Source organism: Antedon mediterranea, chromosome 3, assembly GCF_964355755.1.
Source record: "Antedon mediterranea chromosome 3, ecAntMedi1.1, whole genome shotgun sequence".
Taxonomy (NCBI): domain Eukaryota; kingdom Metazoa; phylum Echinodermata; class Crinoidea; order Comatulida; family Antedonidae; genus Antedon; species Antedon mediterranea.
This window is the reverse complement of record NC_092672.1, coordinates 1,951,945-1,973,755: the sequence shown is the minus strand read 5'-3', so window position 1 is coordinate 1,973,755 and position 21,811 is coordinate 1,951,945. Positions and strand designations below refer to the sequence as shown.

Below are 21,811 nucleotides of genomic sequence, written 5' to 3'. Positions count from 1 at the left end.
TCATGCGTTCCATTTCCTAATATCGTGTAGATCAAAATTGCCATCGATCTTTGACAGTAGCTTCCTGTTCGTTACCTAGAGATATACCTAATATTGCCGTTATTTTATCTTAGGATATCTATTCTGCATTTTACTCACTTGGATTATATCTTATATAATATCGCATGCCCATATAACAAAAATTCAAAAGTTCTATTGTAGTGGAGCTTCCAGGTGGTTAACATTGGTCTTCTAATCCTAAGGTCCTGGGTTCAATTCACGACTGTTTCTATTTTTGCTCTAAGCCTCAAATGAGTTTATAAGCCTGATGTATTGTTCCATCCTGTAATAGTTATTTGCTGCTGGATATGGTGGAAATAAATGTTTACTAATAAAATTATTTACAATTTTCAAAGACGTTACAAGTAGACCCTATCACCTTTAGGTGGCTGTCACAAGTTTGCATTCATTATTTTAACTTTTTTTTAAATTATAAATCAAATTTGAAACTTGCTTTATAAATTGAAGAAATCATTTCGTTTAAAAAGTTTTGTCTTGTTTTTATTCTATTCATCTGGTTTGTATAAATTATTTTTAACTTGTATTATATAATAATTATTATTATTTCCTCCATTATAACAGATGCTACAAACGAGCTGTCAACTATATCGTACATTATCGTTACTTCTCGCTGTAATACCGTGAATGACAGTTGGTCCTGTTTGTTGTACATGTTCGCATCGCAATGCACGCTTGTCGTAAACATAATTTTTGCTTGTTTGCTCGTTCGCTAACGAATGCATTAACGGGGAAGGCAAATGTTGGCTGCCATTATGTTTGTTTCAGTTTGCTGCTACAAAGTATGAATGCCATTTATGTAACATGGATTTGATAATGTATGTACAAATCAATCATAAAGTGAGGGGAGGAAATTTTTTTAACAAAGATATTCACATTTATTCCCAAGTACCGTACTGACGCGGGTATAAGCCCATACTCGGGTATAAGCCCACCCCTGACTTTTGACTAATTTTCATGAAAAATGAGGCACTCGGGTATAAGCCCACCCATTAATTCGAAGATCTACAGTGTGTGTCGTAATACATTATTTTGTATTTGGCGACGTCCATACACCGAATACACCTACCTTTGATCATAACCAAGCTAGGCTAATATACGCTAGGCCATATGAGACCTAGCGGTCCTGTTTTGTTTACACTCCATCGCGGACAAAGATCGCTTCACACACGACGCTACAAGTCGCCAAAACGGAAAACCACTATTTGGTATCGGCTGCCATAAACAAGCTTAGTAAATTTCTTTGGTACATTTCTATTTAACGAACATTGTATACTTGCTTTTGTGCTTGATAAATTCTTGTTCAATTGATGTTTAAAATAAGATATTCTACGATAAATTACACAAACTATAAGCTTAATTTTCCGACACTCTACACCTCGTGTATTTAGAGGCATTGTCGTACACGTGAGGGCGCTCGCTCGCATGGTGGAATACACAGTGTACATGGGCTGTTTTTGACGATCTGCATTTTTGGATCCTCGGGTATAAGCCCACCCCCCAAACTTGACGTGATTTCATGTTTGAGGGGGGTGGGCTTATACCCGCGTCAGTACGGTATATCCTGATAAACTGGAAAATCGTGGAAAAAAAAAAAAAATTGTAACTTTTTATGTTTTTATTTCAAAATATCCAGTAACTCACCAATAACAGAATGGATAAACTAGTTGATGCATATAAACTAAGTCTCATTTCAGGCTAAAGCTCTGTCTACACTATGAAACTTTATGGGAAAAAATGTGCCCATATATAGACATGATGACATCATATCACTACCATATTTGAGCACATCGTCAAAATAGGTTGATAGTGTAGCCAGAGTTTTAGGGAATGAGTAGAAACAGTGAGTTACACTAAGTGCCCATTCACACTTTAACATTTACACATGCAATGGTCATGTGTGGCTCACCCTGGTTATAACATTTGTGATAAATGTCAGCATTGAACCCTGGACCTTGGGATTGGAAGGCAAGCACTTTATAATTTGTTTACTCATTTCAACCCCCAAGGCTTAAACATACAGAAAACACTAAAATAAATTGATCCCTGATCAACATACAAATTAAAGAGATACACTCAAGCAGAATATAAACAAAATATAATTACAAAAACCTTGAAAACTAAATCTATTTTATCGATTGAAAATTCATATATTTTTTACCAATTCCACAATTTTTATTATGTATTACGAGTAATAATAATTTAATATAATACTGCATATGCATTATATCAATTTGCTATGCATTTTACAAGGGAATTTATATTGTTATAGTTCATAATATTTGTTACATTGTATAGTATTTCTATGGGAAGCATTATATAACTATATAGCATTAAATACACATTTTTATTATGTACTGTAATGTAAATTTTAATGAATTATTAAAAATTGATTTGACCTTACTTGAATACACCTTTATTTAATACCATCTTTATTGAAGGGGGTGGGGGTATCCAGTTTTAGTAAAAGGACTCGATAAAACAAACATTATAATATACGAAAACATTGGTTATTCTGTACAAATCTGCATTAAAAGTTAAAATTGACCTACACTTACAATTTATAAGTGTAGGTCTATTTAATAAGTAAAATAATTTTAACTTTTCAAGAAGATATCGCTGAAAAATAATAGAAAAAGGAAAATCTTCTGAGTTTTGTACAGTATAGTATGTGATGATAGACCTAATGTTAGAAAGATAGCACCATCTGGCACTCAATTTAAACTATATTGTTACAGAATGTTTTTAGCTACATTACCAACAACTTGAACAATAAAGGATTTGCAACAAGGCAAATCAGTTTATTAGAAACATCAATTTATTTTATGATTATGGATTTAGCTTGTTGTAAGTAAGCTAGGCTTGTGTGTAGTTGTAGTACAAGTCAGTAATCAACACAGCTATTAACTCCACCTGTCTGCTGGTCTAGTTGTACTATTATATTCAGTAACCTTAAGCCCAAGTGGGCTAGCTTATTGATGAGCTTAATTTCAGATGGTTTTTGTGTCCCTTTGGAGCCATGAATAAGCAATAGTATTAGGCCTTTGTGTATACCCTCTAGTGAACCACACAGATTGATGACATCACACATTTCATCTTATGACATCACATAATGTTATAGGCCAAGTTACAGTATTGTTCAATTGAAAATAGGTACTGGTATATATTTATAGCGTGGCCTTTTTTACATTTAAAAATTAAAACTTGTAAGAAATTAGTAACACAGCTAAACAACGAAGTAAATTTGATTAAATTCAATTCATATTTGATTTTATTTATTTCTACAAAAAGTTGAATTTAAATAAAAAATTACAATCATTTAGAAATGTGTCAATATTTTCAATTTAGTTTATTTTCTTTTGGAAACATGGTTTATTGCAAAACTTGCTTTTACAATTCCCAATAAATTGCCACATTCTGAAACAAAATAATAATATTAAAAACTAGTTTGACAAAAAAGTGTGATGTGCCCAAATATGGCAGTAATATATCAAAATATGGTTGTGATATGACATCATCATGTCCATATATGGGCACATTTCTTTTTGTTGCGTAAAGTTTGTTATAGACCAAAGTTGAAAACCCAAAAGGTTTGTGAAAAGATAAACAATGAGATTTATTGTTTATTTTCATGATATAATATACCACCAAAAAATGTGATGTGCCCTATATATGGACGCAATGATGTGATGTGATATCACTACCATATTTGGGAATATACCTACCATATTTAAACACATCACACATTTTTTGTCAAACTGGTTTGATAGTGTAGACAGAGCTTAACACTATACCAACTGTCATCTTTTATTCTGTCTGTTTTTAGCATTGGTAATTAGGTCTTTATAAAGGTGCTGGTTGTTGACGAATACGTTCACATCCACTTGAGAAATTTAATATTTCAATAAAGCTTTATTTTGCCTAGTAAACTTTCACATATTTTTAGAAATTCCGTTCCATAAATTTTTAGCATTATTATATTACCCATAGTATTGTTTACCTGGTATCTAGGTTCTAACTGTACCAGGCTTTTCCAACCTTCTAAATTTCAATGCCAAAAAATAGAGACATTAGTTCAACACCTTGTTTTAACAACAATTTTAGGCCCTTCCAACCACTCCTAACACTCCAACCATACTGCAAAATTCTAGATCTTCCACTGCGGTACGTTTCATCCTAGAATTCAGATAGAGGTTGTTAAAATGGGAAAAACCCAAGCTGGAAAAACCCAAGCTGGAAAAACCCAAGCTTGTCAAAACATGCACAGATCTGCAAACATGTTGAATAATAATAAGTTTGTTTATACTGTTTAGCTCTGTCTACACTATCAAACTAGACAAAATAAATGTGATGCCTAAATATGGTAGTGATACACCCAAATATGGTAGTGATATGACATCATCATGTCCATATATGGGCACATCACATTTTGTTGTCGCATACAGTTTGATAGTATAGACAGAGCTTAAGACAGACTGTTAATTCATCTATTTTCATAGTATTGTTTTAATATAAATATTATTCATGTATGTTTTGCATAAATTGTGTGTGACGTGCACACAGATATGTGAATTCCTTGTGCACATACTTTTACTTAGAACTCTCGTGAGGATGAGTGGTTGTCACGATTCAGTGCGCATTATCACTCGTTGGCAATCAAACCGGCTTTCATCTGATCTACCATGGTTTTATCCAGCGCAAGGTTTATCATAGTTTTTATTAGGCATCCTCTTTATAAAGATGAGGTTTGGTTTCATCTCGGGAGAATTACGATGTTTACCGCACATCTGCTAGCTTGATAGATTTACAATCAAGGGCTCACAACATATATCATTAAAAATATCATACTAATAGTATATTGAACAATCAAAATACTATGTTTATGTTATTTTAAAATAGATTTTAATTATATATGTCGAAATGTGTGAAAGAAATGCTTGTTGTGTCACCATATGTATCGGTTTAATACTAATTACAAACGTTTATTATTTAACATACTGTACTGTACATTTCATATCTACAAGTTTACATTGATAACATAGCAGTTAAGTAACTAGAATTTAATTCGTCGCTTCATATTAATCTCACTATATAAAATTCAATGTTATTAAAAATGAAAATCATATCTGTGGGAGGAATAACAGAAAGGTGATGCTGCTATGAAAAATTATAAAAAGCTAGAGAAATGAGCCAATATGGGTTTATTACTTGATGAAATAAATATATTAAATAATATAAATATAAGAAGAAGTAAGAAGTGATAGTAATATCAATAAGTTTAGCATAGTAAAGTCATAATTATTGATGGCAATATTACCTAGAACATATAAGTAGGCATTCAGCCTTCAGGTTATCATATAATTAGCAGTATCATCAACAAATATCTATAAAATACATGGCTCCCTAGAGGTGTATTTTATAAAGTTACAGCAATAAACTAATCAACGTATTTAGTATTAGAATATCCCAGGTAGGCTGTTAAGTAACAATAGACAAAGTGGCTATAGTCCAAGGGTATGAGAATAGTGTTGGACTTGAACTTATGCCCTTGATACGTGAGGCGTGATCCAAGGTTATAAGGACGAGAACAGCGTGAACAATGGATATTAGAAACATTAATGTGAGATCTCAAACATTAATTTTTAACATCAAGGTTTTATTCACGAGTGATCTGACTTGAACCAATCATATTAATGAGAACTAAATTGGTTTAGTGTGAGCCATGTTTTGAAACAAACAATATGAGTAAAATCAACTCTTTATAAAGTAAGCCTACACCTTTACGAAAATCACTGGGATCCGGCGATATCCAGCAGGAGATTACAACAATTTCTGGTAGAAAAAACAGTCAATATTCTCAGTTGGATAATATGGAAATCCTGCCCAATATTCCGGTCTTTAAACAGGATTTTAATCTGGATTATCGCCAAATTGCCATACTACCCACATTTAAGAATTGTTCAGGTATAATGTTACCACATTACCATAAACAATAAATACTAAAAGTACCAGTACCAATCAATATATTTAATAAAATCATGTTCTGTTGTTATCGGGTTAAATACTGGCACTAAGTCCAGGGTTTTTGTTAAGATAAAGAAGGCCTATGAGTAAAGCTCTGTCTACATTATCAGACTACTGTATAATAGTTTAACACAAAAAAGGTCACTTTATTAATATTGAATTATTTATTTGAAAAATACTTCAAATTGAGTGGTTTTATATACTGTAATGTCTATTTCGTGCCGAGCTTGGAGAAACCAACATTGGCCTAGTACAATTTGAATATATACAATTTTAAGAAACGCCCCTATCAGATAATGGTACATTTCATGAACCCTGCCCTCAAGTGGGAGCATTCCAATACACAACCATCATCATGTTTAGTTCAGATTGTTTCTGAGTTTACACTAAAATAAAAAGAAATTAAATATTCCTGCTACGACGCCGGGTATGATGATTACTTTAATGTAGATATATTAAAACTTGTCAATGATATCATGTTTTTTTTTTTTTTTGGATAGCGTGTCGAGACATTAAGCTGTAAAATGCTAATACTTGTATTCTGTATGTACTCAGCATGCGTTATCTTGTGACAGATTACAATGTTTGTGAACGTTATAGCAATTGTGTGTGGACAAGCTCTGGTCTCTGTAGAATGATAATAACTGAACAAAAAAACTCTATATAGTTTTTTAAAATATATTTTTGCATTATTGCATTTATGAATATTTGAGGTTCAACTCCTTTCATAGTTATATTCATGCTTCTATTTGTTGTCTTTTTCCACACTTTCTTGATATATTTCTGAAGGTATAAAAGTTAAAGATATTAACTCAAGTTTTGGTTGGATATGTATATTGAATGTCATGCTATTGCAACATTATAATGGTATTATTTGGGTCTACTAAATCTGTTGCATTCTAACAGGGTTAGATAATTTACTACTTTGTAACACTACAAAAGTATACACAGTAATATTAGCAGTAATAAAAATTGACAGTATATCATTATATAGCTAGATTAGAAAGAATTTTAGAGTAGGTGGCAACAATGTATGCAAAGCTTATCTTCCCATTCTCCTCTCTCTTTTTTTCTCACATCCTCTCTGTCCCCATCTCTATCTCTTCATCCCGCTCTCCGTTCCCACTTCCCATCTTCCCATCCCCCCTCTCCCCACACGCTATTTCACCATCCCCCCATCTCCTTATCACCCTATATCCTCCACACCCTATCTTCCTTTCCCCCTTTTTAAATGACCCACCCCTTCAATATTTCCATGGCCACTCCTTTCTCCTTCAAACCCACTTCTTTCTCCTCCACGCCCATTGAGTACCCAGTACATTCTATCTAGTGGGAGATTCAGTACATTGATGATGTCATCAATCTTTTTTAGCTTATTGCTTGTCATAGTACTAAATGATCATTGTGAACATAATACACATTAATATCAACTATTAAAATCACATAATAGTCTGCTGACTAGGTGCATACAATCTAACATTACACTCTCATGTCTTTACAACAATCCGTTTCTTTTATTACAATTGTCTCATTTTAACCGCAATCAATATCAAATTAACTTAATTGTAATCCATATTAAAAAAAAAACCTTGATGTCCTCATTTCATCCCCATAATAAATTATTAAATTTCAGAAGAATTATTTCAATGTGAAGTTTTAATTGTCTGAATAATAAGAAAAAAAGTATGAAAATAACAAAACTCATCCGAACAGATTTCTATTAATTATTAAATAATTATATTTTAATAATAATAATGCAACATTTATATAGCGCTATTTTGTAAAGATCAGAGCACTTTATTATCTGTAATTACTCCGTTTACTACTGTACCTGGTACCTCAATTAAATCCAAAATTAAAGAATTTACTAAAAAGGAAGTATTAGAATTTAATAAAAATACTTGCAGGTTTGATGTCAATTGATTTGGATTAATTATATGAATTTGGGCTTTTATTATTTATTTGCATCAGCAGACAAATAGAATGGAACTTGTTTGTCTCTAGATGAACCTGCAAAAATATTTATATCAAATCTCTGTTGTTCCTGTCATTTTTTCTGCTCCAACTAATCCATTGTAAAATATTGTTGCTTGAACGCAAACTAACAAAGAAGGCCGCGCTAGTAAAATGTACCTGACTTCAAATTCTTCATCAGCGTATGAAATGTGATACCGCAAGTTCAATGTTATGCAGCCCGGTATTTAAGTGTTCGTATAACGATCCTATCAAATTTTATCGCAGCGTGTCTGTTTCATCCGTAGATTGCAATGTTTTATAGTTTTTGGTAATTTAGCCTATTGTAGTGCGACGTGACCTTATGGGTGTATTGTTGTACTCAGGTAGTAGAATGAAAGTAAAAATTATTATATATTGGCATTTTATTGATCCCTTTATTATTTGAACGTCAGTGATGGTTTCGGATTTAGCAATTCATTGTTGATAAAATACTATACAATTTTTCATATCCCTTTATGTTATATAATGATTAGTTTATTTGTAAATTTTAACAGGCAATTGCCTAAAGATTGATTTTTAAGCAGTAGTTTATTAATATGAATGCTTTGATAAATAAAAAATGAAAATTTATTGCGAGTTTGGAAGGAGTGAATTTCTTGTTTTATGATCTGGAAAATTGAAAATATGGAATATATTGTCTGTCCACCCAGCTATATTAATTAGAATAATCATGAATATAAAATGATGTTTCATATTTTACTTAAAAGTGGTTATTTATTAAAATAATACTATACTAATGTAATCATAGCCTGGATAATATCTCATTTAAAAATTTGAATTAAGTTTTTCAAAAAATGAAACGATAAACCGATTTAACAAATTTTATTTTGGAATCTGAACTAAGCCAATACCTAAGACAAAATGGTAATTATATTTAAATGAGGTCTGGTCATTATGGTAATACATTTAAATGAGGTCATATTCAAATTATAACATTATGCTAATATATCTATGTGCCACATGTATTAATGAAAACCTTCACAAAATGTTTTGCGCTATTACAATATTTCATTATTTTATAGATTATGTGCTATATTTTATTTTGAGTAAATTGATTTTTATTATTTTGTTTATATACAGTACTGAGTATAGGCCTATGTATTTTAAGCATTTTTTTAAATTATATTTTTCAGCCAATAACAAGGACAAAGAAAATATTTGTCGGTGGATTATCAACATCAACGACGGCAGAAGACATGAAGAAATATTTCTGCCAATACGGAAAGGTAAGAGAAAGATTGTTTTTTAGATCTAAAACAATTTTAAACATGAAGAAATAAACAAATTTGTTTATAGCACGTTTTATGCAAATGAGGAGACTAAACAATTTGAATAACCAATTAGAAATATCATTGGTATTATGTAGTTGTAATTGGTATTAATAATATTTAGAAATAAATTTTTTTTAATACAATTAAATTTAGGAATAGTTTTTATCAATTTCTATCAGATCCTTTTCTATCAGTTTATTTTTATAGTATGTTCAGTGCTAAACTAATGTTAGCTGTTTTTAATTAAATGTTTTCTGTTTACTAGTTCGACCTATTAGCCGTGCGTTAGTTGTGAAATATGTATTATTTTAAATGGTACTGTTTTAGTGTATTGACGTAAGCTGGCGTTGTTTTCAGTGCCAGCAACACCGCTGTTGCCATGACTCTGCACAAAGGATTCTGTATTTGAATTCTCTCAAAACCATGGTTGTCTGGGATCACCTTACAAAACCAACATGCACAATTATCAAGTATGATAAGTCGGCAGCTGATTGGTTGTTGCTTACCGTATCATATGTCCGACAAGCGTGTGCATTATAAAGAATGAAGTTATTATATCCTATGCAAGCAGTGAAATCATCAAAACTGCTCGTCCTCATTTTAAATATCCATATCGCTTCATTTGAGATTCTCTATTAAATGATTGTCATAAAAAAAAAAAAAATTCCACTGTAATTTGTTTTGAAATAATAACCGGTCGGAATCTATTCGGTGAACGTGAAATTAACAGCGTATCAGGTTCAAACCTTCTCAACAGACGATATGTAATGGACCCCACTCATGTAATTGGAAATAACAACCTTTGTAGAAAGGTGGTATTATTTTGAGAATCATTTTAAACGAATGTTTTACCTTTACATGGATCTGGGTTTTCAAATGTGTGAAACGTAAATTGGATCCGGTATCCATTTAATAAATATAAAATGTTTCTTTAGATACTAGGTATAGAAACTAAATACTTGTTTTACAGATGTTAATATAAGAGATATCAAAAATGGAAGTTGGAAGGACCCACAAGCTGTATTCATATCAAGCCGACCTCCTCTCCGTTTTTAAAGTTATTCCCTAGATCATGTACAGTAGGCTACTACTATGGACATATCACTACCATATTTAAGCATATCACTACCATATTTAGGTAAATCACACTTTTGTCAAACTAGTTTTATAGTGTAGACAGAGCTTTTGGAAATGATTTGAGTCAAAGAGCTTTACCCAATGGACTTCTCTTGTTATGGTAGATGTCTACCTTCTACAAACACACATTAGTCTAGGGAGATTATCTATGAAAGATTCAGTAATATATACATAGCAACCATCAAGAATTATCATTTGACTGTAATTGAGATGTCTTGACAGGATCAAAGGATTGCCAGATTTTTAAAGTCAAAATTAAATTAATTCAATTGGTTATAAATAAACACCCACAAATCAGTTATTGATTAATAATAATGAAATATCATTTTCATATTTCAGAAGACAGTTGTGGTAAACTCTTAAACCCTGTCTACACTATCAAACTTGTGTGATGTGCCAAAATATGGTAGTGATATGACATCATCATATCCATACATGTGAACATCACATTTTTTTGTCAATATGTATCATAGTGTAGACAGAGCTTAAAAGACTGAGTTATTAATAATTAAATAGCATTATCATTGGCATCATCTTCATTGTTGTCATCTTAATCATCATCGTTATCATCTTATCTTTGATTAGAACACACTACAGTACCAATGCATCGTACATTAAAACTGCGTGTGGTAAATTTCATATTTTCAAGTCTTTTTATATTCTTCATGAATTATTATTCAGGAAGAATAGCTAAGAACATAATATACTGCTTTCTTATAGCATCTTAAATTTCTAAAATAAGCATGTACGATTCTCATCGTCATTTTAGTTTTTTCTACAAGTCTTTAAGCACACATAGACCTGTATAACTGTCGTGAATTCTTTATGCAACGACACATCAACGGCAAATCCACAGTGGCGCCTTCCTCTTGAATTCAACATGCAACAATTATTTCTTGCAACATTTAAAGCTTTGAAAAGTAAATCCTGATAATGTGAGTTTAATTAACTGTATATAGCCTGACAAATAGATAGCCTGACAAATAGATAGCCTGACAAATAGATAGCCTGACAAATAGACGACTAGTCTGTCACTCATCATTTCTTTTTAGCTTTTTAATTCTTTATTGGATAAATTGTTCATCAATTTTGGTTTCTTCCAGATAATTCCATAGCAAATGTATTCCTTTCTTTTTTTAATCTATTTAATTTTATTTCACTATATCTAGAATAAAATCCTGAAAATATAGAATTGTCTCTTCACAACAATGGCAAAAAATATTATGTAAAAAAAATTATAGAATTGCTTAATAAGGTAGAAGTTATATATTTTAATATAATGTCAGCAATTAGCTGTTTTAAGTTGATATTCACATTTTTCCTGTGTTTATTACAATAATAATAGCACAATACGTTCTTTGCAATATATATTTGTTCTATAACAATTTAAGCTTGGGAGTGTCTTGCTTGATTCTATTTACTATCTCCAGACTTGAATGCACCAGCGCTTTAAATAAATGTGCCCTACTGTGACACTCGCACAGAAATGGTTGGTTTGACGTCATGAATCGCTTGATTGGACACGTCTTTACATTTTGTTTTACAAGGTTGAATGCCTGAAAGGAGTTAGACTATGGGAATCACTTGATTTTGGGTGTTTCCAATTCTACTAACAGGTCGGAGAATTAAACACAAAAACATCGTCTATAGACGTGTCCTGAAGGTTGTTCTACCGTGTGAATCTGCTTATATCTAGCAACAATTTTCAGTCAAAAGCATTCTCTGACGACTATGTTAATTTTAGTAAAGAAATCTTCAGCTGTTTTAGTAGTAACCAACTAGCAACAGAATGCAGAACACTAATCTAAATAAAAAGAGATTTGAAATTAGGTTAGAGTTATAACTTAAACTACCCCAACACTATGTATGGAGTAAACACCCCGATCTCCCTTCTAAATATTTCCACTTCTACTTAGTGTAATAGTACCCATTGCCTAGGACCTGTAATACACCTGTATACAATAAATTATTAACAAATTAATTGTCTAAAATGACTGATTTACATCTACTGTATCAAACTAGTTTGACAAAAAAGTGTGATATGCCCAAATGTTGCTAGGGATATGACATCATCATGTCCATATATGGGCACATCATATTTGTTTGTAACATAAAGTTTGATAGTGTAAACAGAGCTTTAGATGTTCTTACTCGGTTCTTAAGTGCATTGCACCAATTTTAAACAAGTTGCAGAAAAGTTGCGAAGACTATAAAGGGAATGCGAGTATGTGACACAAGCAAGAACAACATACTCATGTGCTATTCATGCGGTTGCTAATTATAATATATTGACACATTATGTTTGCATATTAAATGTACAGGCCTGGCTATGTATTTAAAACCATACATCCTTGAAGGTTATAATTATAATAGTATTATTATACAGTTAATAATGCATCATTGAATTGACTATGAGTTGGCATTTTGCTACACCCATTGATCAGCCGCAAACAATCTTTTTATTTTTCGGAAAGGTTCAAATTTGTGTAAAGTATTTAAAAACAACCAAAGTTTTAATATGTAAATTTATTAAGCGATTTTAAGCATTATTTGCGAACAAATATAGTTGTTTATTTTCTTGGAAATTTTTAATTTTTGTCAAGTTTTATGGTTCATAACCACATTCAGCCATTTTTAGAATGATTTGCATAAAGTTGTCGTGTTTGATGTTGGAGTTTGCGTGATTTGCATATTGTGTTTAGGACCCCTGTGAGGGCAATATGGTGTTAATTTCTTGTTCCATGGCCTTTTCTGCATCTACAGAGCACGATTATTTTACAATTCGCTGCTTCCAATTACACTCTGTCCAAAGTCTATGCCAGGAGTACGATGCTGTGGCAGACACTTTGAGTTACGCTTTTGTCGTCACGCTGTGCGTGGCCAAGGTTTTTTTACTATAACTAGTTGGAACAATGATCACCGACGTCGTGTTCACCAACGTTGTGTTCACCAAGTGTGCAAACAGCAACTACTGTACTTTCTTATAATGATATTCATTATTTAATAATCATTCAAAAATATTATTATTAAAATATTGTTAAAGTTAAACAAAACCAATCTGCATTGCAAAAACCTGCCTACTGTATAACAATCCACACATAGCGATTCCAATAGTAAGATATAGTCCCAGAACATAAAACAGGCCTATACTGCTATTATGCTAACTATAGCACATATACTACATATACTTAATCAAATTAATAAGTATGTTTTTTCAATGAGTCTCAACCTAAATTTTGCACCATTAAAAGGTGTGTGTTTGCGTAGTAATATTAGAAAGCTGTTTTGCAAATATAAAGCAGACCTGCAATTACATCATTAATGTGAAGATGTGAAAATAATGTAGCTTGACGAAGTGAAAATTATACACACACAAACAGAATCGTATCATAATAATATTATTATCTTTATAGTTTACTGTATCTCTTACTTTGGTTGTTAGTTAGTTACTGTAGTTCGAGAAAGAAGTGATTTGATTGGTCAGATTAGGATGGACATCCTTATTTCATTGAGGTAACCATTAAAGGTTATGAACAAATAATTGATTAATCACATTAATAACAAAACAAAATCTAAAAATATTCCTATATTTTTAATAAACAATAAACAATTTGATTTTCATTAATTTAATTTTTGATGTAATATCAATTTATTTTTCCTGACCTGCGATGGGCTCCAGGTTTGATGTAATTTTGATTTTTGATCAGATTTTTTTTCATAGATATAATATGATCCCTGATTAGGGGGGAGGAAGGGGCGTTGATTGGTGTCTGGTAAGAGAAGGCTAGGTAGAGCAAACACAATGTTGACATATGATATAGTATCACATACATACTATTATTACTATTGGTGCCATAGATCTGTTATGTTCATGGAAAGAATAAGAGAAAAAGATAGAAACACTTAAGATTAGGTTGACGTGTTATGGAGGTAACATCTGGTGTCAAAGGTCTATTTTGTGCCTAGCGTACCTGGATAAACCAACAATAGCCCTTCTCCAAAAAGAGGAAAATCTTAGAATCAGAAATGTTCATGTCTGTTGACATCCCCATCTTACCAAATGGTTATTATTCAATTTCAATGCATTTTTGTAGCAAATTATTTTTAGTCTAAAGCTCTGTCTGCACTATCAACTAGTTTGTCAAAAAAAGTGTGATGTGCCCAAATATGGTAGTGATATGCTCAAACATGGTAGTGATATGTCATTTTGACCATATATGGGTATGTCACATTTTTTTGTTACATAGTGTGGACAGAGCTTAAAAAGTGCAATTGCCACATCTACAGTCTCTTGTTTTTGTTTATAAGCGTAATCTTGTCTTGTGAGTGAAATACAATGTCTTGTGGCCTTGTTTCAAGTTTGTTGACATTTTATGAAACCTTCAGTCTATCCACCTACAGACTTAACTTACAACAGCTGGGGACAAAAAATATTAATAATATCATTTGATAAACTAAAGGGTTAATGTCATTTAATTACGGTCTTGTAATCACGTTCGGATTTACAACACAAAAACGTATGTAGGTATAAATGTTATGTTATCGTAGGATTTGTTTAATTAAAACAACATCAGTTTGGCGTCACTCACACAACTTAATAACGAGAAAACAAAGCCAACACTTTATACCTGCCTTAATCTCTGGACTTATTTTCCAATTTTAGTAGATACAATCTCATTGAAATCTGTTAATAGTTGTCCATGTAAATATTAATATGTATATTGTATCAGTAATGCTATTAAATCTGTTTATCTTCAACTTGTTATCTTCTTCTTCGTGACTATTGTTCTTTTGTTTGTCTGTTAGATTTTATAAAATAATATTTCTAGTACTTTGTATGGTGTGAATACAGTACAGTTCTAAAAGTAAGTCGTTGTTTGCTTGCTTTCCAAGCCTATAGGCAATATTCCAAAAAGGGCTTGCTAAATGTAAACAGGTTTAAAGAGTGAACGAAATATAGTTACTGCAGTAACCGCAGTAAAATAATTGTTCTATACTAAAATTGTTCAATCAAGACAATAGGCTTCAGGAAATTTGCTGTTCTGTTATTTGTAAATATTAAATAATGTATAAAATAACTAAAGATTTGACCTGTCAATTAAATCTTGTATAACTTATTTCTTATGCTGGAAGTTGGAACAATTCGGAAAGGTCAAAGGTACTTAGAGTTGTTCAATAATGACATCATTAGTTGCGAAGTCAGGTGGTAACATGCAGGTGCTTCACTGTAATGTTTTGTGAAGTAAAAAAAAAAGCTACAAAATGGAAATGTATTGTAAAGAAAACAATAATGTAGCGCAACGAGAGAAAAGAATCAATGAGCCTTCGGTGGCGTGTGCGCTTCTCAAGACATCTGACACTCCTGACCAGTCTAGTTAATATCGAACGCCCAATTGCAAATATTCCTGGAGAGTTGCAATGTTAACATAGCAGACAACCAGTCTGCGATCTAAAAAGGTTTCAAAGATAATTTTAGCCATTATGAAGAAATTGGCTTTAGTGATTTGATAAGTGTTTTAATACCGTGGCGTTTATAAGCGTTTAGAGATAAGTATAAGCTTGATAGGGACAATTCCTATAGTAAAGATTCTCTAGTCCCCTGTGACTATCTAAAGTATGTGGTCCAATAGTCTATTAGTGTTAGATTGGCTTGATTGAAATACAATAAACAGTTAGTGAATAGTGTAAAGGCGTAATTATAATGCAATTTGACTAAGAGGCTGGATTAAATTTTGTTCGGTTTTGCTTAAATCATTCAAAATAGATTTGATGCACTTAATGAACCGAACAACTTCAATTAATTTGTTAAAGAATATCTTCTATTTGTTTGAGTAATTTAGTTATAAACATTACTTCAAAGTTATATATTAAAAATATTGAGGAATTTACTAACTTACTGCCTTTACTCAAACAGATTTATTTAAATGTTTCTCATTAAATATTTAAATTACTCACTATCACTTAAATATTAAATATTTAATTATTTCTCTTAAATTTGGTCTTCTTAAAGTTCCATGTGTATGGATTGATGCAGTAGGAAACATTTTACGAACAAACAAACAAAAACTCTCTTTCTTACAGTATAGTAATGAAAGATCATTCATATTTTAAATTAGTATGATAATAAAAACGAATTTTCTAAAAGTATGCACCATTTCATAGTATCATCAATTTCACATTCCAGAAGCCAACTAGCCAAACTACATTCATCAACCGATATCACCTTTTTTTAACGTAGTAATTATTTGGAAGTAGCGTTGTAATGCAGCTGTACTTTCCATAACTTGTAGTCAAGGAAATGAAACAAATAGAAAACTGAAAGCATGATAAGAAATCATCAAAATTGAAGCGATAACTGTTGATGCTATTCAAAAAATGATTATTTATGGCTGGTAGATCAAAGGTAGTCTTATAAATGAGTTTGGTAAATTTCCAGGAAAATCATTATTTTATGCACCAGTTAATTGTCTTATGATGGAAGTTGCGAATCTTTTTATGTTTTCAGTAGCGATCATCAAACTTCCTACGTCCATTGTTAACTGTATATTAGATCATGATATTTCTCCATGATTAGATCTTATAAATTCATCTTTAAACTTATATCAGTGATTTAGACATAGGAAATAAAGTGGTACAGTTTTCGCAAGAAAAGGAAGCAATCACTTTTAAGTTACTGGATTGTCAAAGACCTCTGAGAAAGTTGTCAGGTTGAAACCTTACCGAGTATTTGTGGCTAATGGCCCTGTATATGCTATAGCAAGATCATTGGAATCATTATTACTGTATACTCAACAAAATCATGAGTTTTTTAAGAAACATACTGATACTATTTTATTGTCCATAATAATTTAAAAAAAATGGAAATACATTTGAAACTGGCAAGAAATATAAAAAAAAATACATATACTATACAGATATACATTAAAAGTGTTATATACAGATATAAAGCATTTATCATAGAATTATTAAACTATTAAAAATACAATTAAAAAAAACATACATTATATCCAGAACATTCCTTTTACTTGCATTTTGTAAAGCAATATATATGGAACTTTCTAAATCTTTCATTATTTGTGTAAATATCTTTATCCATGAAGTTGAAGATTAGGTTCAAAATAATTAGTAGTTTTCATATTATTCAAACCAGCGTAATAATTTCGATATAAAAGAGGGTTGCATGAAATCTGTAGCTTTCCCAACCGGTTTTCCCCAAACAAATTTAAACAATTGATTGGTTTAATGGAGTGGCATGGTTTCTTTTGAAATAAAGTTGACATGTTTCTAAAGATAATATTTATTTATGTCGAATTCTAGTTGCATCACAATGCACTTGTATAAACAATATTTTGTTCAACTCTTTGTATACGCTTATGCCACGTTGCTAGTTTTCCAGTTTATTATGCTAAAAAAATTGTAGATTTATTGCAGAGTTAATGATGCTAGTTTTGTCAAAGAACTAGCAGAGTGTTTGCCTTCTAAAGCGAAACAATAACAGATTTGGATCTTTTACATTTTTTGTTACCATTGAGTTTTTAAAGTTTGTTTAGTAATTCTTCTTCTATACCCCATAATTAAAATAAACTGCGCAACATTTATAAACCAAAGTTGGTATATTAATTAGTCATAATAAGTACATATAAGATTAATACTACAATAAGAAATACTTTTGAAGATGACATTTAACTACTATTACTAAATAATTAATTTGAAAAAAAAATGAATATTTATTTTATCAAGATTATTTATTTGTCCATAAACTAGTAATTTCACTTTCTTTGGCAATTATAAATTTACATATAGGCCTACAACAAATATACATTAAAACATCAAAAGACTAAAAAATGAAATTTAAAAATAGATAAAAAGTATGCAGAAAAACAAGAGTGTTGTAGATATAGAAGGTTGTAATCTGTTCTTCTTTAATAATTTTAATATGGTTGATTTTTTTTCTTATAATTAAAAATCCATAGAAAGAAAATTGGATATAAGGAAAGTCTGAATATTTTATTATGAAAATAATTTAATTCGAATAATGTTGTCAATATCTGTCAAAATGTAATTTATAGAAAATAAAGTATGCACTTGTATAAAATAAGTAGATATAATTTATATAATTGACTCAAGGAAATCGCTGTTCACACAAATATAACCATTAATATATTCACGTTGGTAAAAGGTCTTAATGTATATTTATTAGATTTTTTTTTTATGTCGTTTGAAATGTTTCTAAGAAATGATATATGTGTACCATCAATTTAGGATTTAGTTTGTCAACAGTTGGTATTGCCTTTTCTAAATTACATATGATTGTCACTTTTAAAATCTTATAAAAAGTACTACATATAATTTTCAAATTAATTTATATAACTGACCCATGAATGAACTTAGACTTATTGATAGATTTTATTTTTATTTATGCTTAATTATACCCTAAAAATTAGTCGTTCGCTAAGTTGACCAAGCAAAATCAAATCCGGTCAATGGCTACAATTCCATCTAATTTTAACGACCACTGACTAGAAGCTACCATAAACTAATTGTGCTGGCTAAAAATTCTTCACTAACTTCAATAAAAACATAGTTTTAACATTGCAGATAAAATTTGGTAAAACCATACTAAACTGTAATTGCGTGGAATTATCCTAGTGCGAACAAAAGTCATTGATGACCTTGAGTAAAGTTACCATTTTTCTCATCCTGGGCTTTAATAAATTAAGATTTTAATTGTTTAAAATTACGTGGAATTATCCTAGTGCGAACAAAAGTCATTGATGACCTTGAGTAAAGTTACCATTTTTCTCATCCTGAGCTTTAACAAATTAAGATTTTAATTGTTTAAAATTACGTGGAATTATCCTAGTGCGAACAAAAGTCATTGATGACCTTGAGTAAAGTTGCCATTTTTCTCATCCTGAGCTTTAATAAATTAAAATTTTAATTGTTTAAAATTGCGTGGAATTATCCTAGTGCGAACAAAAGTCATTGATGACCTTGAGTAAAGTTACCATTTTTCTCATCCTGAGCTTTAACAAATTAAGATTTTAATTGTTTAAAATTACGTGGAATTATCCTAGTGCGAACAAAAGTCATTGATGACCTTGAGTAAAGTTACCATTTTTCTCATCCTGAGCTTTAATAAATTAAGATTTTAATTCTACTTGGTACTAGCTACCTTGCTATAGATAGGTTTTTTTGAATGCGAGTTCAAAGGTTAAAATCATCATATTATCTTCTACATTTTCCAGAAATAATATATTAATTGCATTTAATGATTAGCCAATTAATTTGGTTGGTGTTTGCTTTTCCTAGACACAAATCTTCATCTTCCATAATTCCGTAAGCGACTTTGGACTCTCAAAGCACATTCGGTTTTCAAAATGCATTAATATTATTTTGTTTATGATTATCATGTATAGCTGTTGGCACAAACAGAACAATGGTGTATGAAAAATATTTAGTGTAATCAGGACCGATTCATGTTTATATCGAACGTTTGTAGAAATTGAAAAATTTGTGTAATGGAAATATAAATTAGATCTATTCTTTAATGATCATTCATAATTTATCTGCATTTTTGCATGTTTCTAAGTAAAAACTATAAAGTGAAAGGAGTACGTAAAAATTACCAGCAGCATATTTGACCTAATAATATTGCGCCACATAGATATACATCTTATTACGTCTGTATTTAAAATTTTATTTTGAAATTTCTATGTCAATCGTTATAATTACATAAATTGAAGTGTGCGTTAGTTTTAATATAAATGTTGCCTACTGTGATTCTCGTAAATTGTATAAATTACACCATTTAATTCTCTCAATATGATGACTAATCATATAACATTTGAATTCATGATAGTTCTCAGGCAAAGATATGCTAGCTAATATACATTTGTGTTATACCAAGTTCAATAGGTTCGTTTTAAACTTGTTAGCAGAGTGACCTTTCGTTTAATTGATGTGACTGACTATAGAGCTATTGAGTCTAACAGTCATTCTGCTCATATATTCCTGAGTTTGCGCAAAATTCTTTCAATAGGCGTACAGTCAAGTGGAATGGCATGAAAACAAAAAGGTTTTGATTTATCCATTTTTTATGACAACTGTAAGTTTGTAGTCCACTTTAATATATTTAGTTCCATATGTTTTAGAATTTCTTCGATGCCTGTAAATTTAGTTAATTCCTTAGCAATTATACTACTAGGTTAAAAACAAAAAACTGCTATGGTTTAGAATTTATAACAAGTCCACTGCACATTTAAAAAATATTTTGAAATTATTAAATTCTAAATTATTGATTTATAACTGAAACATAGGATAGCATAAATGAAAATGATATCTATATATTGTTTTTTACATGTTGCTTCTTTTCATAGAATATAAATTTAACTTGTAATAATAATATATTGGTTTATAAAAGATTATAATATAATAGTAATAATTTGATTTCATGCGAAAGTTTATTAAGGTTTTAAAATTTCATACAATGTAAATATTATGCAGGTACTACAGTTACAAGTGGAAGTTGTGATATGGTTTAATGACATCCTAATGAGTGACCTAAGGTCATCAAGGGTCATTATTTTATGCCAGAAAAATCCTGCTGTATAAATAAACTAAACCTAGACAGGTCAAACATTGATGTAAAATGGAAAAAGTATGGTAGCTTTGTAGGCAGTAAAAAGTTGAAATCTTTATGGTAGCTCTGTAAGCAGTAAATATTTGAGTTCTATATGGTAGCTCTGTAAGCAGTAAATAGTTGAGTTCTGTATGGTAGCACTGTACGCAGTAAAAAGTTGAGTTCTGTATGGTAGCTCTGTAAGCAGTAAAAAGTTGAGTTCTATATGGTAGCTCTGTAAGCAGTAAAAAGTTGAGTTCTGTATGGTAGGTATGCAGTAAAAAGTTGAGTTCTATATGGTTGGTAGCTCTGTATATACAGAGTTGTCTATGTTCTGTACGCAGGTACTTTCATTCTAGCAAAAGTAATGATTGAAACCAATATTTACACATCTTTATTACAAGAATTTCAGACAATAGTTTAACAAGACGTTACTTCCTTCTCAAACCAGTTTCATTTTCATTGTGTCTCTTCTTACCTTTAGTTTCAGTGGTTTGGTTTATTACTTTAGTGAGTAAACAATCAAGTATACAGTAACTCCAGTCATAATACATCCTACCTGCATGTGCTCTTCATGAATAATAATTATATTAATTCATAAAGGTTAAAATGTTAAATTTAAAAACAAATATAGAAATCGCACTTTCTAACCTTGCAACTTACTTACACTTTCTAACCTTGCAAC

The 21,811-nt window shown here is 30.7% G+C and overlaps 1 protein-coding gene across 7 annotated transcripts in view; it reads left to right on the top strand.

Moving 5' to 3' along the window:
- The window catches only part of LOC140044485 (RNA-binding protein Musashi homolog 2-like), a 108,817-nt gene that overhangs the window by 27,182 nt on the left and 59,824 nt on the right, over positions 1-21,811 (top strand). For all 7 annotated transcript variants that reach the window (XM_072089012.1, XM_072089008.1, XM_072089009.1 and 4 more), the window contains exon 6: positions 9,231-9,323. In XM_072089012.1, coding sequence (XP_071945113.1) covers positions 9,231-9,323 — 93 coding nt within the window. The remainder of the gene's footprint in view (positions 1-9,230; positions 9,324-21,811) is intronic.